Genomic DNA, 25461 nt, shown 5'->3' with positions numbered 1-25461 from the left:
TTATAATTCTTTAATATAAACTCTCATATCAAGATGTGGGGGAGCTGGTGATGGAGTATAAATTTGGTCTTTGTAAGGCAGTCGGTAGATCTCTTTGTAGCCAAGTTTCTCTGCCACCTTCGCTGAGAATGCCGATGTCGCTTCTATGCGCACTGCGGCGGCGCAAGTAGTGCGGGCCATTCGCCTGAAATTACAGAAAAAAAACTACTGTAAAATAGATATTGCTCTGAGGAAATGCCGCCGACGTTAATAGAATCTTTGCTGTCTTTAGAGCTGTTAGAATAATTTACAAACTGAACCCCAAAGTAGCTTTGAGAGATAAGCTTTAGAAATATTCTTATGTGTTTAGTTATAGAATTTGTGTTAAAGGAAATAGTATTTTCTTTTATAAAAAATAATTATAATTATGTCTATCTCTATTACGAGGAACAAAAATATTAGTCACAAATTTATTTGAGGGGCAATGTATACAACTCTTTAAAAAGATTTAAGTTACGTCAAGCTGTTAACTGCAAGATACGTACCTTTTAACTTTGAATAATAGGGAAGTAACATCAGCAAAAATACTATCTCATGTTGTATATCCTCCATGAGGCTAAATAAGTCATTAATATAAATTAAAAATAAAAACGGACCTAGAATTGAACCTTGAGAGACCCTTCTAACGTACCGTTGACATCTACCCTGTGTCAAAAAAGTTGAAGTTACGACCCGTCACACCATAATGGCGAATTTTAAATAGTGCCAGATAATCACACCAATTACCTAGTCTCGTGCTAGGGGAATTTCCTGTACTAAGAGCACCAGAGCAACGTAATTCATTTCGGGGCAGTACTTACAGTACAGTACAGTACAGATTAGAACCAATTTTCATTTTTTTAACAAAAGTTCTTTTCCCAAATTAGTCCTATCGGGACTTCCGCACCTAGTCTAGCAAAATGTTGGGCCTCCGAGATCTTTAATATACCAACCAATGATTATAACTTTTTTGTAAAAAAAGACACCGAACTTAAAGTTAGTGGAATTACGTCTATTTGCCAAGTTTTATTGAAATCGGTTACCGGAAAGTGCACCCCCTATCATCCCCTAGTTTGCGACCCTTAGAGGTGAAATATTTTCTTCAAATTTAAATGGGACCAATATTTAGTATAGGGTCTTTCCAACAAAAAAAATATATCAAAATCGGTTTACAAAACACATACACACGCGGATACTGTCGAATTAAGAATCTCCTCCTTTTTTGAAGTCAGTTAAAAAGTAACTTACTCTGTCTTTTTTGTCAAAGCTGTCATGACCCCCTTCCCCCTCCAATCGGAGCGTACAGCACACATATGGAGTTCCAACACAGTATTGCAGGTCTTCGGCAGTTTGTCCCACATTTTATCTTCCCGTCGCACGTGCAATAAAAGCTGGAGGATTCCATCTTCACAGGTTTTTGGATCAAACTCGAAGTTGTTTGTTTCGGCCTCCTGAGTAAAAACTGTCAGATTTGTTTAAATACATACGATTCAGGATGTACGAAACTAGACCTGGCTTTGCTTGAGGGCGTCGAATGTTCTATTTGCATATCTTTTATACCAAGTTACGGGAGGAGTAAGTCGTGAGTCTAGTGGTAAAGCGACACCTATCCGTAATATTTGCAGTGCCACACAGACTTTTAAATTGCAAAGTTCTTAGGGGCATTGCCTCTGCGCGTTGAGACATAAGTTGACAAGTCCCAAGTGCCTATAATTTCACCAACACCCTCACTCATCAAAACCGGAACGCATTAACGCTCACACAAGCAGTAGTGTGAGCGTGAATGTTTAATAGCAATACCCCTTGCAAAATTCCATTAAGGAAACGACGTGATGAAACCTGCATATCGAAGATGATTTACAGCCCTAGAAAAACGTTCCCAACTCGCATTGGACGTTTATGTAGACGGATTATGTTGAATGAAGAAGAAAACTATACCTCCAATGAACAGTACGCCAACATAATTTTTGGACCTGTTCTGTTTTTATTTTGTTTTTTGTTTCTTTTTTTCTTCACAAAATTAGTTTTTTTTCCAATTCTGTTATTGTTTCTTTATTTTTTGTGAACTGATTTTGAAGATTATTTTTTTGTTGGAAAGAGATACCTCAGTAGTGGTCTCATTTAAATTTGAAGGGGGTAAACTAAGGGATGAATCCGGTTTCACGCACTTTCCGAGAACCGATTTTAATAAAACTTGGCAAATATGTAGATGTAATTCCACGAACTTTTGAGGTCGGCTTTTTAGTAGGTACTCTATATTGAGATTATTGTGTACCAACACTATTTTTGTGACCACACAGTGACTAGTGCTTGTAAGATTTATTGACTAGTGCGCTTGCACTTACTATTGTTTTAACTTTGATGTATTTTTAATTTATCTGTGAGTGAATGTATATTCTAAGAAAAAATAAATATTCTTTAACCTTAACAATCAGTCTCGTACCTCTCTTTTAATCAATCCATTGAGTGATACCCCTATAATTTCGCCACCATCGTCTAAAGCTAGGACTGACAAAGACTGTCTCAAAATCGCGATCAGATGTTCTCCTATGTCACTCGCATCCACGAGTGATTGTGACACTGTGTTCAATGGCTCATCTTCTTCAAAAATCCTTTAATCAAAACACAATTTTATGTGCAAGCGGTTATTATTCGAAAATAGGCATTTATAGCAAGGACTAAATAATTTAGGCGGTAATGAAAGCATGCTTTTAAGTAGGAAAAAATAAAAACGAAAAGATTACAAAACACAGTTATTATTTTTTTTAAATCTACAATAATCTAAATTCTGCTCAAGTTTAAACACTTGCATCTAAGAGCGGTTTTACACGGCGACGATTAGCAGAGACACAAAGGCGCGTGTGTGTAAAAGTAGACGATTGACGACAGCACCGCTGCAGACGCGCTGCTAAAACTAGTCATGTGTAATCGCTCTAAGGAAACAAAACGTGAATCCTCACCTTGTAGCGAATTGTAACACTGCTTGTATCTCCTTTTCCTCTAAAGTTACAGCTCGAAGTGTGTAATTTGGTTGCATTGTTTCGTTTAATTCTGCAAAAAATTGTAACGAATTCTATTAATATAATATTGATATGTAATGATCATTCTCGGATTCATGTTTACCGCCTAATTTGAGATGTAGTAATCACGTATCAGACACACAAACAAAAATTTGGCAGTGACCTAAAATCTGAGAATGATAGGTAAAAAAACAAGCATTGGATTGATCTTAAAATTTATTAAACAATAATTTCTTTGAATTTACTCACAATTTTGTGTGATGAAAGGTTGTTGGTGTTTACTTCTGGTATTCATTCTGTTTTACTCTTCTAACACGACTGTCCTGTTCTCTAATACAATCACGACTGTATAAAAAGGTTTTTTTATGAAACGTTAACACTCAGTTTTGCGACAAATGGCTACCTCTTGTGGCGCCATCTATCCGAACCCAGTTATAATTGATATTTCCATTAAATCTTTTATGACGGCAATTAGTTATACATTAATAAGTAATTAATTATATTATTAATAATAATGTAACAATATATTATAAAAGCTAACATACAAATTGTTTTTGAATTAAATTCTGCAACATATTAAAAATTGGAAATTGCCTCTAAAGTTAGGCCATGGGTTCTATTAAGGGCATGCAGGCGCAAAAACGTGTGACGTCCCCATAATTAATCCCCCTCATAATTAGTTCCCGCATAAGGCCAGCGTAGCAGACTATAACTTGCACTCGCCTGAGAGGAAACGCGTGCGCAACAATGGGACGTATAAATGGGTTGACTATGACCAAAGTCAAACTCAAATAACCTTTATTTTATAGGTAAGCAAACCACACTTGAAATCGTCATTCTGATTAAACTCTGCTGCTCATTCGTAAGGCAGATTCCTCTTTGTAAATATACATTTTAATACATTTATCATTACAATATTTTCTTATAAATGACAGGCAGATGACTCCATTCCACCTGACGAAAAATGGAAAGTGGAATCCGAACATTTTTAATATAAACATCTTCGACCGAAACTACTTGCAAGAGCTAACAGGGTCACTACCATGGATTTTTGTCATCCAAGTTCGCAGAAGCTGTATAATAATAACCTTCAGTATAAAGTTTTTGTTTCGCTATAGTTTTAAACCTCGTAAATGACAAATTTTAAATATCAATCGGAATCTTATTAAGTATAGAAACATACGCATTGCCCCTTGAATGAATTTGTGACTTTGTGAAGACGACCGTCAAGAAAAGCAAGTTTATTTTCATTCCTCGTATTACTGTTATGTGATAGTCTAGGATTACATTATGTCTATTATAATTTAGTGGGCCTACGATTGTAAGTATTTCTTACTGAGCGTAGTCTAGGGTCGGCAGATAGGCTAACTAGCCCATAATAATCCCACTACTGGCACTGGCCTGCGCAATGAGAGGCTTGGGCTGTATTTTCCGCGCGGGCCCATTGCAGATTTGGAACATGACACACATTATTAAATTGCTATGAAGATGTGTGCAAGTTTCCAAAAACTTCTTAGTAAATTTCAAATTAAATTTCACACTTAAATTCCGAAAACAATCAAAGATGTAAGCCCGAGTTCGAACCTACGACCCTACTCGAGAGACGTTAGGTGACCCATTAAGCTACCACTGCACACTTAAACTTATACAAGTAGACTTAAGCACTTAAGTATGACTTAAGTCAATAATATTTTTTAATTACGAATGAACAAACTTTATTGTCTTCGTACTTTTTGTAATGTCAGATGTTGTTACGTCGAATGTAAAGAGAATATTGAGTCTGAATAAAACGTTACTGCTATTTGAATTGAAACAAGTGAATTCGACTTATATGCTTTAGTTTAATTTACTACCTTAGTTTTAAAACATAAAATCACACCGAAAAAGCACTTTACACAGTAAATATACGCAATAAATCTATTGAAATGATCAAGAACTGCGTCTGCTTATCGCAACCTCGACCTTAACACAATACGTCAGTCTCATTTCTTTTATCTCATGTAGTTTAAAAGAGAACTACGTTATCTCTTCCCTGAAAGATAAACTGCTGCCTCCAGTTAAGTTGCTACATGAACAGATAAAACGAGGTAAAGCCGTTAATGATACCACAAAGTAAACACTAATTTCAAGATATGGCATTTCAGATTGAGCAATTTAAATTTGATCTTTGTTAGGCAGTTTCTTTATTATTTATGCTAAGAATGATGTCAATTCCAGTGCAGAGTTTTCAGTCATTGTCGATGTTTTTTACAATAGCAAGTGATGAGACGAACAAGTCCTGCGCCTGGTCGTAAGCAACACGCCTATCGGGACCATTCTCATTTCTGCTATTTTTTTTGTGCATATGTGCTAAAAAACGATATACTTGTATTACTTAGTCAATTCCTATTTCAAATTAATCGAGGTTTATATTAATATGGTTATTATTTATATTTACGCAATATAAATATTTATTTATATCATCATTAAGAAAGTGACGAAAATGTCACTTCCATGTCATGTGCAAAGTCCATTTACAATGATACAAATTAAAATGAAATATGTTTATCTGTAATAAACAAACTAATCTATATTATTTTACGATAATACATAGAATAAACTTTCTAAAAACTACTAAATAATTACAACATGAATAAATTTTTTTTATATATTTTTTATATATTTTCTAAAATCTTGTTTCCTCTTATTCTGTATTTTATGTGTGTGGAAATAAATGGTTTCAAAATAATGGATTCAAAATATTTCATAACGTTTCTGTATGAAAAAAATGTCACCTCCATGTATAAACTCATTGAACGCAGCCATAATTTATTAAATCAGTCAATAGAGTTTCTGAACAACAAACACAATGCCATCTTGAAAGTTTTTGACAGTTTGACAGTTTTTGACAGCCTCTTCCGGGATACTAGTGTTGGCGCACTGACCTTTAAAGTACGATTTTTCAAAAATTTGCCTGTTATTTTGGTCACTTTTGTGGATTACGTATCATATTATTTCATTCAATTAAGATCTATCAGATATCGTATAATTATGAGCTATTTATTATAACCGCCATCTAGGCATTTCATCGTAGTTTATAAATCGAAATTGAGGTCACGAAAAAACGGTATTTAAGTTTAAAATCTCATCTCCATGGACGTCACCCACGTGGATTACCGTTATCCACGGAGGTGACACAATTTCCATGGAAGTGACAATATAATAATGGATGCTCTTTATTAATTTAAATAATATTAACGTAATTAATTTGATTTAAATATATTTTATTAGATAATTATGGCGCCCACGAAAAAATGTCAGGAAGAGACAGACGTAAGAAAAAGAATGCGAGAGGAGCAATCGGGAAAAAATATAAAAGTAGCGTCTAGCTTGACACTTAACATTTAAATCCAACTCTATACCGCTTAGGATAAGAATGGTCCAAAGTACAAAGTGTCAAACTTGACGTGCTCTTAACTGTACGTTACAGAAAGCGAAAAGGAGAAAAGAATAAGTATTATTATTGATCAAATGTCAGAAAGAAAACAGAGAAAGGAATAGCGTAAGAGGCTAAAAATTCGCAGAGAATATGCAGGGAAAGACTTTTAATCTGTCTGCGTGATGATTCACCGCCTTCACGCGACATCGAAAATCAACCGATGAACCGATTGCGCATCTTGCTTCTATTTCAAACATCTCCTTCTGCCCCAAGCATACCATCTTGTTCTGTTTCAAGATGTCTTTCATCATCCAGATACTCATCTCCATCACTATTGGTAAATTACTTGCTTAAGAGACTTGATTCACAAAGTGACAGTAGGTAGTAGTACAACATACTCAAAGAAGATTGGATTGAAGACTGCAAAAATTAATCGCCACCACCATTATTGAAATAGTGGTGAAATTAGCCGAATAGAATTGAGACGTTTCCTTTCTAAAAAATCATTCTTAAACTTTTGTTACAAACTCGACTTAGAACAGAGGCGACCCCTGACAGGACGGGACGGCATTCGATCCTTCAGCAACCCTATATGCAAGTACACACTGATGGCAATTATGTCGCGGCATCCTTAAACATGCCACGGTATCCTTAGGCATGCCGGGGCATCTTTAGGTGTGCTGAAGCATGCCGTCGCTACATCGTTGCGTGACGTGTATTGAATGCTATAGTTGCATGGTGTCAAGGTAATGGGGACCAATGGCGACGCGGAGCGTGCGTCCTGAAACCTATCGACGCATCCTTAAGACTACCGAGGCATTCATAATACTGTCGAGGCATTCATAATTCTGCCGAGGCATCCATAAGGCTGCCGAGGCATCTCTAAAACTGGCTAGGCATCCCTTAGGTTGCCGAGGCATCCATAAGGCTGCTGAGGCATTCCGGAGGCTGAAGGCTCGGCGTGCCTAAGCATATCGCAGCTTCATTTTGCAGCTACGATCATTATCACTAAAATTGCAACTATAAAGTCATAATCTTAAGGTACATTACTATTCGTCACCTAAAAATCCCTTGCCTGTACCATCCCGTCAGTGGGCACTGGAACTAACTTTATTACGTAGAGGACTTTCTTTTATAATTAAAACGGCTTAAGTTTGATAACGTAATAACATCTTGCTTAGCTGGTGAAAATGAAGAGGCTTACTTTTTTATTAGGTCAACTGACAACAAAAAAGTTCAATAAATAGTGACATTATAGTAGTTAGTGTTTTATTTAATTTAAATTGTTAAACTATTTTTCATGTTATAAAGCTGAATATTTCATCATTATGTTACCATGGACCATGATAGACTAACAAGGCCATTGCCTTTTTTACTCCAAGAGTAAAAATTAAATAATATGAAAATGTCACAACATCATAACTTATTTTGCATTTTCCCAAAAAGTACGAAGTGTAAAGTAAATAATACTAACTATAAAAACTATTATTAGACGTACTGGTACCCATGTGACCTGATATTAAAAACTTAATAGAAGACTGTCTTAGTGTTCCAAAAAAAAATTATTTTAATAATATAGAGTTCACATAATTCAATATACCTAATACTTTAAAAAGCCTAAAATTTAATCAATATCTAAGTAATTACGTAAATAAAGATAATTAAGTAAAAAATACGTTTTATTCTACAGTAAACCATACATGATTCATTAAAATTAATCTATTATGTCATTACCATGGACTTGTGTCACTTCCGTGGAGGCGTGTTTTCTTTTTTCTTTTTTTTCATGAAAACTACAGTGATAATAGCTAGGTTCTTAAGTGAAACATATTGTAGGATACGGTACCTTTCATTTGAGACTACTTTGAATCACATCAAAAAACATTGCTTTTTTAAATTATTTTATGGCCGTTCCTGAGAATGGGCCATCTACAATTGTAGTGTCGCTCAATGTTTTACTGCAACATCCTCACATCCTAAATAGTTGGTGGCTCGTTAGCGTCGTCCTTGTCATTCGACAACGAATTGTTAAATTCTTCTAACAAAGAAGATCACTTTATAAATAAACAAATCGTCGTTGGTCTTTTTGGTTGGACAGATGAATTGTGATAGGAATGTACCATGGGACACAGGTAGCGTTTAACATAAGAGATTAAAACGTATTTAATTTTAAATTTAAATTTAAATTGTAGCACTGCTTGCGTGGTGTAAGCAGGCTTTTCATCGGAAGTTACAACGGACAGTGTAATTTGATTGCATATTTCTTTTACTATCGACAATATGATTGTTTGAAGTTCATTTGTCTACTATTTTGAATTAAATATGTATCAACTTATTTTTTGGAGGATTTGGTAAAATAATTCAGTCGAAACGGTACAAATTTACTCGTTCTCACAACTGTTGACTTTGCTGTCTGAATACCATAATGATTTTTTATCAGTTGTATCACTTCCAAATTCCAAACAACAATTTAAAATAATTTCTTATATTTAAAATATCGATTAAAAATGTAACATAAAGGAAAATAAATAAAATAAAATAAATTGAATAAATAAATTATATATTGTTATATTTAAAATATTATCTAAATGACGTCATAATATTGGGATGTAAAACAAATATCTTGTAAGACATATCTTCCGACATATTTTGTATCCATTGTTGTTTTGATGCAATCTAAAAACCGGTATAATTAAAAAGTTTGTATTGCATTTATATTATAATATATTCTTCAATCGCAATGTTACGTAATCTATGTGTAATCCGTGTCCATCGTAGGACATTCGACAAATAGAATAAGGTAGGTATTTATTGCTAAAAATCAAAGTAAACATAATACCTGTATTTTATTTTGTACTCTGAACACGATATCTATACTGTGTTCGCATCTGTGTATGAAAAGAAAGTCATTAACAGGGTGCACTGTTGCATAGCCACCCCTTTCAGCCCCCTGGATGAGTTTGCGGAGCTACGAAGCAAGAATTATTTAAATATCTCAGTTGCAATTAAGTATGCTTAGGCCGACTAGGTTTTATTAGTAGCAGTAGAGTTCCTAGTGAAAGAGTTCGTCCAGGGAAGTACTGCCACCTTACCTATTTCTGCCACCAAGCAGTAATGTGCGCATTACTGCGTTCCAGTTTTGAAGGGTAGAGGTGTGCACATGGGACTTGTCAACTTATATCTCAGGGTGACGGGCGCAGTGGCAGTGTCCCGCAGATCTTGGAGATTTAAAGCTCTGAATGGCACCTGCAACTGTTATGGACAGGCGTGTCGCTTACTACCAGGCACGTGACTCGTTCGTCCCGTCACTTGGTGTCATAAAAAATCAATATCGAAACCTATGTAAGAAAAAAACAGCCTCAAAAGTTCCTGGAATTACATCTATTTGCCAAGTTTTATTCAAATCGGTTACCGGAAAGTGCGCAAAGCCGAATTCATCTCTTAGTTTGCCACCATTGGAGATGGAATATTTTCTTCAAATTTAAATGGGACTAACACTTAGGTATGACTAATACTATCATTAAAATCGGTTTACAAATGCCGGAGTAATGTCGTAACATACACCCAAAAAAAAAACTGTCGAATTGAGTGTGCAATGTAATCTAGCTACATTTACAAAAAAAATATCTATGATTAGCTGTACATTACATTATTATTATTTAACAAATAATAATTTCATTCATCTTAAAAAGCAATTTATTGTGTAAACTATATTAGTTGCACGTACAGAACATAAGAAACTTGTCATAATCTTTATCAGCTGGTAGACGTCCACAGTATAAACTGTCTACCAGCAGTCTACACTATAAACACCTCTCGGGTCGCCATCGCCCAAAACAGTCATTAGTTACAGACAATGAGTTTCCAAAGATGGTTGTCAGGATCGAAGCAAGTGAAGGCTGTGATATTTACCTGCCCCTATGGCAAAAGGGCGTGAATTGTAAAGTCAAAGTTAAATAATCATTTACTGCATAGCTAGAAATAGTTATTTGTTATGCAAGGCCGCAAAGTTGTTGTTCGACGCGAGTGTTTGTATTGAAACCTGAGCAAGCGAAGGAAGCTAAGAATACTATTATTATTATAGATTATGATAGATTATTAGCTTTCTTGACTTAACTACCTCTGAGGCCGAACGGTTACCATGCCGGACTGCCACGCAGAGGGCCCAGGTTCGATTCCCAGGCCGGGAGACATATTTGTATGACCTACATTTATTTCTCTCGTGAGTTTGGGTGTAATTTGTGGTTGTCTATGTGTGTGTCCATGGCACCCGCGACACAGGGTGTCCGTAGTGCGGGGCTATGTTAAGTGTGTGCGTTATTTCTCGAAGTAGATACGTGCCATTCTCAAAAACGGACTTAAAATAATTAAAAAAAAACAATGTTTTCATTATGATTCAAAGTAGTCTCAAATGAAAGGTACCGTATCCTACAATTATGTTTCACTTAAGAACCTAGCTATTATCACTGTAGTTCCCATGAAAAAAAGGAAAAAAAAACGCCTCCACGGAGTGACACAAATCCATGGAAATTGTGTCACCTCCATGGCATTAGCAGGCTATTTTTTTTTTAAATCGTACCATAAAGGTCAGTGCGCCAAACATATTATTCCGGAAGTGGCAAACTGTCAAATACTTTCAAGATGGCATTGTATTTGTTGTCTGTAATTATTCAGACACTGTGTTGGCTGGTTTAATAAATTATGGGTGAATTCAATAAGTTATGCACGGAGGTGACAATTTTTTCATGCACAAACGTTATGAAATATTTTGAATCCATTGTATTATTTATGTTGCAATTATTTAGTGTTTTTAGAAAGTTTATTCTATGTATTATCGTAAAATAATATAGATTAGTTTATTTCTTACAGATAAATATATTTAATTTTAATTTGTATCATTGTAAATGGACTGTCACGAGACATGGAAGTGACATTTTCGTCACTTTCTTAATGATGATATAAATAAATATTTATATTGCGTAAATATACATAAAAACCATATTAATATAAACTACCTCGATTAATTCTATATAGGAATTGACTAAGTAATATAAGTATATCGTTTTTTAATACATATGCAAAAAAAAATTGCAGAAACGAGAATGGTCCATATCTGAGCGTAGCGAGGATTTCAAGGCACGAGACGCAAAACAATTTTGCTGCGGAGCGAAATACACAACTTTTCACCTCACTATAGCGAGGAAAATGGTAGGTGAAAGAAAAACAGTTGAACAGTAAAACACCAGTTTTTTTTTAATTAAAAGAAAAAGTTAATCTTCGGATACGTTGTGAATTTACACCTCATAAATTTTTATTCTTGTACTTTTACTTTATGTGATTAAGTGATTATTGAAATTATTTTAGTTCTTTCACGAATTAAAATAATTTATTAAACGCAAGTAGTTAATATTGTCAATTTAATGTCAACCATAATAAGAATAAAATATAGCAAAGGATTTATATTACATAAAAAAGTAATGTACGACAAATCGCGTAGTTGAACGTGTCATTATCTTTTTTTTTTCATCGAAAGGAAAAGTTAGGTGCCCAGTCCATCGCCAAGTTCGAGTTTCAAAAACCTTTGCCGCGCTAGCGTGCAAAAAACGCTTTTGCGCGCAGATTTCTAATGAGAAAGAAAGCCTTTCCGAGCTAGTTAGGTGAAAACGTCATTTTTTATTGCTCGTTCACTACGCTGACCTCCCTGAAAAGAACGAGCAAAAAACGCTAGGGATTACTCTTTTCAAATAAACTTAAATGTCATGGAATACACTTTGAATCATAATTGTGTGGAGTCTAGGTTCATGTTGTCTTTTTATACATCTTTATCTAACACAAACTCTTCAATTTTGTCATATGATTTTTCAATCAAAATACTTTTAATATAAGTTTTAAACTTAGGAAATGATAACCTTAATACATTCTCCGGAATCTTATTGTAAAAACGTATACAGTTCGCCAAAAAAGAATCGTTTACCTTAGTTAAACGACATCGTGGTACCATGAGTTTCGACTTAGTTCTTCTGTCTTAATTTCTTAATAGTGATGCCACAGTCATTATACCAGTCCCCTTCAACTTTTCTCTGAGAGAAACCAAAGAACCTAAACGGTACACAGAACGAATAGCTCGTTTTTGCAACACAAATATAGTTTGTATATCTGCCGCTTTACCCCACATGAGAATCCCGTAGGACATTATACTATGGAAGTAACTAAAGTAAACTAGTCCAGCAGTAGCATCATCGGTAAACTCACGTCTTCTACGGACTGCGTATGCAGCAGAGCTTAATCTGCTGGCCAAGGGAGACATATGTGGAAACCATTGAAGTTTACAATCTAAGGCCACTCCCAAAAAGACAGCTTTATTAACAAGGTCTAAATTTTCTCCATTTAATTCTATGATCGGGTTAGTCGATTTTACATTAGGTAATTCAGTAAAGTGTATTAAATATAACTCTATTCGTATATCTAGGGTGTCATATCCACTATTCTGTTTCATAATGGTGGATGCTATGCATGGCCGAGCGCTATGAAAACTCGCTGTCTTGTTTGTTTTGTAGTTTCATCAGAGACATGCAGTTTTTGTGCAGTTTTTTAGCACATTCAAAAGGAGAATTGGAATTCAAAGTGTTTTATAGAAGGAAGGAATTACGAATTTTTACTGGATTAGAGACAACGTTAAAATGAAACTACTGTTCAACCAACGTAAGATATATTATAGAAAGGTCCCAGAACGCTATTGGGGTTTTCTGTGACCTCTCAAAGGCATTTGATTGCGTGAATCATATTACTCTAATTAGGAAGCTGGAATATTACGGAGTAAGTAGCAAGGCGTTGGAACTTGTCTCGTCATATCTTAACGGTAGAATTCAGAAAGTAGATATAAATGCCTTCTTTGGGTTCTCCGGTAAAAATGGGTATTCCGCAGGGCTCAATACTTGGACCTTTCTTATTTCTAATTTATATTAATGATCTACCATTCTTTGTTAAGAACCTTTTCGAAATAGAATTGTGTGTTGATGACACATCCTTGATTTTTAAAACAGACAGACATGACGTTTACCATGACAATATTAATGATACCCGGTCAAAGGTAGTTATTGGTTTAATATTAACAATTTATTGCCAAGAAGATAAAGTGTATTAAATTTGAATTACCCAATGTAAAATCGACTAACCCAATCATAGAACTAAATGGAGAAAAGTTACACCTTGATAATAAAACTGTCTTTTTGGGAGTGACCTTAGACAGTAAACTCCAATGGTTTCCACATATGTCTTCCTTGGCCAGCAGATTAAGCTCTGCTGCATACGCAGTCCGTAGAATACGTGAACTTACCGATGTTGCTACTGCTAGATTAGTTTGCTTTGGTTACTTCCATAGTATAATGGTCTACGGGATTCTCATGTGGGGTAAAGCGGCAGATATACAAACCATATCTGTGTTGTCTGTGATTCTCGGATTTCTCTCAGATAAAAGTTTAAGAAGCCTGGTATCACGACTGTGGCATCACAGTACATTTACTCAAATATTTTTTATGCCCGTAAAAATATACATAGCTTCGTTAAGAAAGAAGACATCCATAATATTAACTTTAGAAATGAGTTCAAACACATGGTACCACGTTTTCGTTTAACTAAGGTAAACGATTCTTTTATAGGGAACTGTATAAGCTTTTACAATAAGATTCCGGAGCATATATTAAGTTTCCATTTCCTAAGTTTAAAACTTACATTAAAAGTATTTTAATTGAAAAGTCATGTTCCAAAATTGTAGACTACGTGTTAGATAAAGATGTATGGAAAGACTACGTGAGTCTAGGTTCTACACAAATATGATTCAAAATGTATTCTATAGCATTTAAGTTCATTTGAAAAGAGCAATCCCTAGAGTTTCTCGCTTGTTCTTCTCAGGGAGGTCAGCGTGGTGAACGAGTAGTAGCTTAAAAAATGACGTTTTCAAGTGTAAAAAATTTGAACTATGGAATAAATGATTATTTGACTTAGACTTTGACTTTGACTTTGAATATCAACCGAAATCTTCTTATAGAAGCGTATACATTGCTCGTTAAATGAATTTGTGACTTTTAAACACCTATTTTTCATTGAAAAACTCTAGCTAGTGTAATAATTACAATTTCCTTAAACTTATCTCTCAAAGCTGATTGCACATTGCCGATTATTGTCACATGTAATATCAACTAAGTCGGTTTTATTAACGATATAATGTTCAGACACGACTAATTATAGGTATTGTAAGTAACCAGGTAATTGTAAATGAACAAACCTTGCCCTTACTATAGGTACAAAGTAAGTTAAATAGTATTTAATAGTTCAGACTCGTGCAAAATAACTAACAGTGGTTATATATTTTTTATAGTTTTACGAATGTGTAGTAGATAAAAAACAGGCGATCGAAAGCCTCAATCATAACGACTGTTTTCTTTTAAATGACATAGCATCTTAAATAAAAGGGATATATATAATGAAATTTAACATTTCATTTGAAATTTTGTGGAAAATGCCTTTTCTCTAACTTTGCCGCGATTACTTATAACAACTGAGATTATCGTTTCAAATTACTAATGAGTACAAACTTTCAACTTATTATTTTAAACATTCACCATGAAAAGATAAACAAATCAACAGCAACAACATAGCATCTTAAATAAAAGGAAGACCGTGAAATTTAACATTCAATTAAAATAATTAGGTAGGTATATTTAACTGTAACTTACAATCCATTTAAGTTACCAAATGCTCAAAATGTGTCAAATTCTGTGGTACACACATTTCACTTACTACGCGTGGCAAAATGCATTTTCCTGAACAAAATTTCAAATTAAGTGCCAAATTAAGATGCTATGTTATTTAGAAGAAAACAATCCTTATGATTAAGGCTATAAACCTTCTTCATCATCACAGTTTCATCACAACGTTTTCTTTCGCTGTTAGCAAGGGTATTGCTGCCCAAAGCCATGTCAAACCTTGGGAAGTGTTCACCCACTGATTATCCCGCTCTTATGGAAACGTAAGTATCTAGTTTAAAAATAGCAAATAATAATCCAATTACGTAATTGAGCTCTTGTACTTGTTATTTCCTTGAGTTTAATCCTTTGTCGTTAGTTGTTAGGTTCGATTTCAAGGTCTGTGCGTATCCATAACTCGGCAAGCCTCTAGGAGTTTGAACAACCTGTCTAGTACCGTGAAGTACTTTCAAATTAATTTGACAAAAAACTAGCATGTACAATACACGGAGGTACAGCGTTCAATTACGGGACAACTTTTAATATCAGAATCGAAACTATATTCTTACAAGTGCAAAAAGTCTACAATATTAAACAGCAGGTTTGAAACATGATACACTTGATAAGTAAGTTACATAAAGGTGAGGTACATGGTCCGCAGTGTCCGCATCCTCTTGAGGATCTAGATATCTGGACATGGATTTTCCGTGGCGCCGTCATTCACAATTTATTTAGGCACAGCGACACAATCTCAACACGGTAAGGTACCCATTATTTCTACTCTTAGTTGCAACGGCTACGTTTAGTTCGGAAAACAAAATAAGAAATTAACCATATTTACAAGAATGTAGCTCGAAATACTACCACATTGACGTCCACAATCCGTGGTTAATGTGGTAACGTTGTACAATAGATCCTTGTCGTAATCCATAAATGTTTTGATTAAACATTTCTATTTAACCTTGGATTTTATTTATTTGTTTTGGTTATTCCAATCTTTTTTTCTACCGATTCCTATCGATTTGCCACGTGATTACCAACCATTCTGCCAAAATTAGAATTGTTGCTTGATTGATCAGTTTACGTTTATTAATGGCTAATTTTAGATTAAAAATATTCCGCTGTTAAATAATCGAACGCCCACCAAAGATAAACTATTCAAACTTTTTAACAGTTTTTTTAAATACCTGTAGACGAATAAAAGTAGTCTAGCCTAGTTTATTTTGTTTATTCCTAAAAATCTCTATCATAATACAGTTAAATAGTAATTTCAAATTATAAGAAAAAACCCGTAGTGGTAGAATGTTAACTTCAAATTTGAATCTGTCCATTACTGAAGTACCTTACCCCCTTTCCAACAAAAAGAATCATCGAAATCGGTTCACAAATGTCGGAGGAAAAAGGAACAATCGAACTGAGAACCTCCTTTTTTTAAGTCGGTAAAAAAGTACGCCTACAAAGACCATAGTATTTTTCAATTTAATATTGATAAACTTATCAATCCTGAATGAAGCTCTAAATTACTTCCTTCAATCCTTATACGTAGGTAAGTTCGCGTTTATAATACGTTCGTGTTTTAATAAAGCCATGTGATCGATCGTACGTTAAAAGTACTTTTCACATGGAAGTCATAAAAATAATACGAACTATATGAAACAAATTATGTATTATGTGAAATTTTATAACCCTCCAATTTAAAAAAGTTAGAAATCGACTAATTTTCTTTGTAGAATTTTTAAAACTGTAACAACTGTGAGAATGTTTCACCACCATGATTTTCAATTATTTTTTGTGAAATTACTCCATTACTTTATTTTAATTATTAAAGAAAGATCGAAAACTTAAAAAATAATAATAACAATAAAAAGCGTCTGGCACGGTTTGATAGGAGTCGTTGGTTCAAATCCAGCCGGATTGAGGTGAATCTTTAAAACTCTTTCCTGAAAAGTAGTCATTTTGCAGATATGCCTTTGTTACACCAAGAAATCACAATATAAAAAGTTTTTTTTTCAACTTTCTGTTACCCGTAACGAATAAGATATTACTATATTTATATAAATATATCGATTTCTTGCGACGCAAGACATGTCTCAACTTAACTGAAAAGGTATCTGTTAATTCTTTAGAAACAATCCTTCGTAGCAGTGTATAATCGCATTTAAAATATTGGTGGAACTGAGAAAATACAATTCGATTATTTTTTTAAATATCGAATGGATCTTTTTGAAAATAATGTGATTATTTTTTTATTTATACATAATATGTAGTTATCCATTTATAAACGATAACAGTTGGTTGTTATGCAAGGCTGCAAAGTTGTTGTTTGACGCGAGTGCTTGTATTGAAACCTGAGCAAGCGAAGGAAGCTAAGATTTGGATCACGAGCGAAGCGTGTGGTTCGAAACTACATAGGTTCCTGAGCGTAGCGAAGGTTTCAAGCCACGAGACGCAAAATACTTTGCTGCCGAGCGAAACACAACTTCTCATCTCTATAAAGCGAGGAAAATGACAGATGAAAGAAAAACAGTTGAACTAAAAAACATCAATGTTTTTATTAAAGGAAAAAGTTTATCTTCGATTGCGGTCTGAATTTACACTTCATCAATTTTTATTCTTGACTGTACTTTTATTTTGTGTGATTAAGTGATTATTGAAATTATTTTAGTTCTTCGACAAATTAAAACAATTTAATAAACACAATTAGTTATCATTGTCAATTTAATGTCAACAATAATAAGAACAAAATATGCCAACGGATTTTTAATAGATAAATAGAAATGTACGACAAGTCGCGTAGTTGAATGGGACGTTAATGACCACCGAAAGAAAAAAAAGTTCGAATATTCGAAATTAGTTTTATTTGAATATCACTATACAAACACACCTTGCTATACAAAAGAGAATATACTCTGATACAGAAGATGCTTAATAAAGAATTTCTTCAATGCAAAAGCTGTAGCAATGATTACCATTTAGATTGCGAAAGCGTATCCTATAAACTGTTTCGTTTAATGAAGAATAAATCTAACTGGAAATGTCGCAAATGTTCGAATAATACTCAGCAAAAAATCCATTCATCTACACCAAAACAAATTTCTGCTTCCTGTAGTCTTAAATCTCAGATAACGCAGATAGATCTTGAAGAATATGTCACACACCGAAATAAGCAGCCCTCACCCAACTGCGGCACCAACTCGATTGTAGGCTCGTCAGGTTCCTACTTATCAGAAACTAGCATAAGCAACCCCTACAAAAGTCTGCCTGATATGTCTACGCTACAAAATACAGAACTTGAATCGTCAAAAAGGGAAATATATGACTTGAGAACAGCTTTACAAGCCACAGGAAATGAAAAGGAAAACATTATATTAGAAAAGGTCAGATTAGATAATAGAAATTAGATAATAGAAAATTCAATACTTATTACATATTTGTGCTAACCCAAAACGAACTCAACTATGATAAAAACAGCAAGGAAACGGCATAAACGAAATGCCAACAAGCTTGATAAAATGAAAAATGAGTACAACCTAAGCCCCAGAACAACAGGTATATCCACCGGTAACTTAAATGAAGATTTGATCCCGATAAAACAAATTAATTCAGGTAACAAGGAGAATATCTCGCGTAAAATGACCGAAGAAAGTAGTATACAGCGACAAGGATGCAATTATAATACTCAAAAACGAAATAGAATCTATGTGCTGGCGGACGAACAAGGACAAGGACTACGCGAAGCTCTACAAAATCAAATCGACCATGAATACGATATTTTCTCTTTCCGGCAACGCAGCGTGGATCTAATTCAAGTAATTAACACCTGTAAAATGGATGTAGCTCATCTCACTAAGCAAGATGATCTCATAATTGCTGCGAGGATGAATAATAGAAACTCATTTTATTTAAAAACCAAGCTACTTAAATCGCTGTATACGATGACCAATACTAATAATATTATATGTGGGTTACCTATTAACGCATGCTTAAATAATACAAGTCTCAACTTTGGATTAGAACTAACTTGTCAAGGATTCCCCCATTGCACTTTTGTAAAGATGAATTATAAAAGGTCAAAGTGTGATTCCAAAGTCTTTGCAAAAAATCTGTGTTTTGCTCTGACTAGAGAATTGTGTCAGCTATCACACAAAAGATGCCAAACTAGTTACTTATTATTTCCTCCCTGTAACTACACACAAACACAACCATATTTATATATAAAAAGTCAAGAATATCCCCAACAAAAGCCTCAAGATATACCTAATACCGATCCTTTTTTATAAATAACATTGAGACAATACACATTATGCATCAAAACATAGCTGGTCTTCTGAATAAAAAAGAACTGTTAGAAATTGCTATTCACAACATATATAGAGATTATACAAAACCTATTGATTTAATTTATATAACAGAAAAATTTATTCCGCTGGGACACGAATCTAATATATAGATTAATGGTTATAATTTAGGCGCGAGCTTTGGTAGTGTTACAAAAGAAGAAAAATAAACGCGGGGGTGTATGTATTTTCGGTGTCCGATCCGTAGAGTTGAGGGAATTATGTTTCGTAAAAAAATTTGCTTCGGTACCATTGACCTAAGGTCAATGTTCGGAACGCACTTTTGAGTCTTGTGGTGTAGAAATCTTAAATTATAAACTTATACTGATATGCATGTATTGAACTCCTGACGCAGATATTGAAGTATTCTTTGAGAAACTTGAACTTTTATTGGAGAACTTAAGAGCTAAGAAAAGGAATATAATTTTAACAGGACTGGAATACCTTAATTATAGGAAAAAATTCAGCCCGCTTAAAAGAAATCCTGGAATGCTACAACCTTGATCTACATATCCGTACACCTACACGCGAAAAATTTTCTATTGATCACTTTGCTAGCACCGTTAAGAATACTGTAGGTAAAACAATAGAACTGAAATTGACTGACCATGACACAGCACAGTTCCTATCTGTACCTGTTGAAAGCGAAAAAAATCTATGACGTACTGGTATCAAATGAAAAGAGATCTAAATCATAATAATATTAAAAAATTTAAGTACTATTTGGCAACCTATCCTTGGTCTAGCATTTTACAATCTGGTAGCCCGAAACAAATCTTCACGACATTTCATAATGAATTACAATTATTATATAATGTATGCTTTCCAAAATATAAAATAAAGATAAAATGTTCCTCGCCTAAATTGACCTGACTCACAAAAGGACTCAGAATTTCGGGTGCTAAAAAAAGAAAATTGCGAATATGTTATTACAAACATAAATCCCCTGCAAAAAGTCTGCTTATCGACATTACAATAAACTACTAAAAAAATGTATTAATCAAGGGCAAAAAATTAACAATAATAAATATATTAATGAAGCGAAAAATAAATGTACGGCAACAAGGAATATAATTAATAATAAAAATTCTAATTACAATAAAAATATAATAAAATGTATAAAAGTGAACAATATTAAACTAGATAATCCTGTAGACATTGCACATTAATTCAATAACCATTTTATTAATTTAACTAACAACGAATCTCAATTATCAAAAAAATGTGACCTCGGGTTGCTAAAACACAATAGTTCTACAATTTTCTTATCGCCCACTGATGATAATGGAGTTAAAAAAAAAGATCGAATTGTTTGATAATACACACTCAACCTGCTAAGCCTGCTCTGACGAATTAGCTCCCATCTTGGCACAACTCATTGATTTGTCTTTTGAACATGCAATATTCCCACCAACTTTAAAAAAATCAATAGTGAAACCACTTTTCAAAAAAGATGATAAACAAAATTTGCAAAATTATCGACCTATGACTTTGATACCTGTTTTGTCTAAGGTTTAGGAAAACATCTTACACGCAAGGTTGATGTCATTTATTACCAGGTTTCAAGTGATAAGACCTGAACAACATGGTTTTCAGAAGGGCAAGTCTGTTACCTTAGCTTGTTATTCGTTTGTTAGAAATATTTTATGGATACCTGTTACTTCCATTCTATTTGACATGAGTAGAGCATTTTGTATGTCACAAAACATTACTATCCAAACTGGAACTGTACGGAATACGTGGTAGGGCAAATGATTTAATAGCTGATTACCTTCATGCGAGAACTCAATGCGTAGAAGTAAATAGTGTCAATAAACATTTGGAGTACGTTGCTTGCAGATCCAGCTTTAAAATTAATAGTGTTGGGGTGCCTCAAGGATCTGTCCTGGGTTCTCTCTAATTTATTCTGTATATTAACGATTTGCTCATAGTCACACAATATCCATGTACCATGTTTGCGGACGACCTATCCATTGTAGTTTACAAAAGACCGAGACTTGATTTAGAATTCGAAATTAGGGTCGTTTTCAGATAACCTCCAAAATTGTGTCCCTTTCAATAACTTTTATGTTATTACATGAATGCTAAGCATTATTTATTTAATATGATTGCTTGCTTACTTAATCTCTGTTCACATAAGTCGAGCTTTTCTCTTACAGAAGAAGTGCGTAAAGGCGATGTGTGGTGCTGGTATGCGAGATAGCTGTAAACCCATATTTAAAAAACTAAGAATATTGTCCCTTCCTTCCTTATATATATTCGAGATATGTATTTTTGTCAAAAAACATAGTTATTTATTTACTTCAAAAAATGTTCCTTTTTTAACCCAATATCCCTATCGTTTGGCCCGACATATACACACTACCACATGTTTCAAAGGAATTGCTATAACATGTGCGTAAAATTATATAATGCATTACCTGACCATATAAAAATGTTACCGACGTCTAGATTTAAGAAAATACTATTTGAATTGCTTGTGACAAATTGTTTTTATAATGTAAATGAGTTTTTGACATTTAAATTTTGAAATCCGCGACTCTACATATTTATTGCTTTGACATGCGTTCCTCTTTTTTTATTAAATCACAATTTTTCTCTAATTATATTATTTAATGAACAAAATTTAATTTTATAATGTAATACGATATGATTTTAATTATATAAGTAACATGACTAAGTGTAATAAATGCGAACAATGTATAATATTTTTTATTAACATTTGTATTCCAGTTACTGGCGCAACACGCTGAACCATAAGTGTAATCTTAAACATGTAAACTGTAGTTACCGTGTATGGTTACAAATAAATATATATCTCTAGTATTTTTTTTCATCGAAAGAAAAAGTTAGGTGCACCGCAGTCCATCGTCAAGGTCGAATTTCAAAAACCTTTTCCACTGCGTGCAAAAAACGCTTTTGCGGACAGGTTTCTAATGAGAAAGAAAGCCTTTTTAAGTTAGTGAGGTGAAATATAAATTTATTGGTTTCATTCTGTAATTTTTAGAAACTATCAAATCGTGTTTTCCCAATTTCACAACTTTGTATGACGACAGTATTTGATTTCATATGCGTGAATATTACAGTACTCTACTTACCTCGGTCTACACTCCTTATGGTCTCTCGAAGTTTCTTTATCTTCTTTCTTAATCAGGAATCTGTTTTCACACACAAAATCGCGCTGTAGTTATCGCACACGGCGCGGGCGTGGGTCAATTCTACACTCAATGATAGCAGGAAGATAGGGTGTCGCCGGATGCTTCCTACTTCATTGAATTTATTCCCACTTGTATTGGATAATATGGGTGGGATGTGATTCATTATATTAGAATTGCTGTACAAGCTGCTTGATGGACAAACGTTAATACGAGTATGAGAGACCAAAAATATAGCCAAGTTTGCGCGAGATGTCACCAACGCCAGAAGAGAATCCTTCCTAATATTACGACAGTCGTCACAACTGCGACCACTTTCAACAAAAGCGCACAACTCATAAGAGAGTATAACATAATCCTTCTTAACATAAATGATTACTACAATCTAGACATAGTGTAGTGTATCAGCCGACGTTTCAAAAACGAAGGGCAATGCACTAACAGTGTGTTCGGCGCTGTAGAACTTAAAATCTATTTGACGTACACCCTTGTAACTTTGTTTAATAAGGCTTCCCCAGCTGTCCAGGTTCATAAGTTATTACTTTTGATACTCTTCAAAACCTTTAGGCCCGACGCCCACTGACAAGACGCACGGTAGGGGATTTTCAGGTGACGAATAGTAATATACCTTAATGCTATGTCATTGTAGCTGAAATTTCAATGATAATGGTCGTAGCTACGAAAACAAAGCTGCAGTAAGTGTAAGTAAATGTCTCGGCGGTCTTCGGGACGCCTTGGTAGCCTTTTTTTATACATAGGCAGTCTTTGGGATGCCTCGGCAGTGTTTAAAATGCCTCGGCAGTCTTCGGGATACGTCGCAGGTTTGGACGTTTAACGTCACAACTGATCTGAATAGAGGCTAGGCGTGAGCACGACGTTGCGATGGTGTGCGTAGGCATACCCTAAGGATACCACCGCAAATTTGCCGTCAGTGTGAGCTTGCATACGGATGCCGAAGGATCTAAAAACCGTCTTCTCAATGGGCGAAGGGGCTTAGAAACTTACAATTTGATGTTGAGTTCGTTCATTAAACATGTCTAAAGGCAACAACGAAACGATCTTGAATTGTAGGACAGCTAATAAAATAAACAGCAAAATGTCACACATTCATCATTACAAATTCATTATAATAATCTTGCATTATCTAATTTCAATCAACGATTTGGCATACAATTTACGTAATTCAATTAATTAACATTTATACACGTAGGTACTAAGTTTAACAATTCAAATAGTCCAAAAAAATCTCTTGCATAGTAAACAGCTGTTTTATCAGCTGCTTAATTCAATCTGTCAATTTTTTTTGTTTTTCAACTTGGCACAGAGCTTACTACAAAATAATGAAAACATTGCGCTATTACGGTAATAAATTAACTAATCAACGAATTTAAAACGTAAAACACAGCCTCAAATAATTCACAAATGAACGCATTTTGAAGTCGTCTCGAACTTGGCCCCTTTTTTCACATGCACATTTTGGTGCGACAAATTATAGTCAATAAAAATCTGCGCACCCACCAATTGTCAAATGATACGGGCTTTTCGAATGTAGTTAAGTGCTTGGCATTGTAGAAGTCTGTATCAACCTACAAACCGCTCATTGCTGATCACGGGATCTCTCCTAATATGTCCAAAACTCTCGTTTTGGCCATATTACACATGCCACGCCACGCCATTCTAACACGAAGCATTGGGGACATTTTTCAAAGCAGCTTCAAAAAAGAACCCTGAACCAGACCTGAAAATACATTAGAAAATTCATTTCAAATTGGTCCTACCCGGAAATGAACCCGTGACCTCGTCAGCTAGTCCTAACCGTTAGGCCACTGAAGTCGTCTTTAAAGCTTAAAGTTAATATTGCATAAGATTGCACCTCAACCCTTTCATTTAAATTTACAGCGTGTTGTCAAATTGTTCGTCCAGGGAAGTACTGGGACCTTATCCATTTCTGCCGCCAAGCAGTGATGTCAGCATTATTGTGTTCCGGTTTTGAAAGGTAAGGGAGCTGGTGACATTACAGTCACATGAGACTTGTCAACTTGACTCAGGGTGACGGGCGCAGTGGCAGCGCGCCTCAGATCTTTGCGATTTAAGGCTCTGAGTGGCACTGCAACTGTTATGGACAAGCGTGTAGCTTACCATCAGGCGCACGACTTGTTCGCCTTGTCACTTGATATTATATAAAAAATAATCATTTAAATTAAAGGTATACGATTAGTTTAAAAAATGTAAGTGATTGAAAATTTTACGAAGCGCCTGATTAAATTAAAAGAAGCAAAAATTTGTTGTGCTCTATTGCCATAATGTAACGGGCAGGCGTTGGTACTTCTTCGTAACATATTGAATCGCTTATTTTTTAACTAATGTAGATAGGAAGCGAAGTAGCAAACAGGTAGCAATTATTGGTAATATATACTTCTGGACAATCTGCTCCCTTCATGCTGAACAAAGTGGCGACCAACCATCCTGATATCAGAATGGCTGGTCATTTATTTTTTTAATTTTCTCAGAATATATCAAAGGTAGCAATTATTTAGAAAAGGTAACAAATAGGTAACAATTCTTGAATATACACTCAGTACCAGACGCCACAGGCGACCAGCCATCCTGGCGGTCACGTTATTTTTAATGATTCATGTCAGCCTCAGTTACTCGTGGGTCTCGGTTACAAGGTGTTTACTGCTAAGTAATAGAAGAGGAATTGAGATTTTTGTTCCTGGCCACAGAGTTAGGTGCAGAAGTGCATTACTACTTTCAGGAAAAGTAAGA

At 34.5% G+C, this 25461-nt stretch overlaps 1 protein-coding gene across 1 annotated transcript; it reads right to left on the bottom strand.

Annotated features, from left to right (window-relative positions):
- On the bottom strand, positions 1-22744 carry LOC113225599 (dopamine N-acetyltransferase-like). The gene is made up of 5 exons (XM_026457935.1): positions 22636-22744; positions 2979-3069; positions 2462-2630; positions 1267-1469; positions 1-184 (listed from the first exon to the last, which is right to left on the bottom strand). Exons 2-5 carry the CDS (start codon positions 3053-3055, stop codon positions 1-3), a joined length of 633 nt encoding a protein of 210 aa, XP_026313720.1. The 5' UTR covers positions 3056-3069; positions 22636-22744.
- Between the last annotated feature and the right edge of the window lie 2717 nt (positions 22745-25461).

The sequence above is a fragment of the Hyposmocoma kahamanoa genome, unplaced genomic scaffold (genome assembly GCF_003589595.1).
Source record: "Hyposmocoma kahamanoa isolate Upper Pololo Valley unplaced genomic scaffold, ASM358959v1 168, whole genome shotgun sequence".
Lineage (NCBI taxonomy): Eukaryota > Metazoa > Arthropoda > Insecta > Lepidoptera > Cosmopterigidae > Hyposmocoma > Hyposmocoma kahamanoa.
Note: the sequence above shows the minus strand (reverse complement) of the source record. Positions and strands in the feature narration are given on the sequence as shown.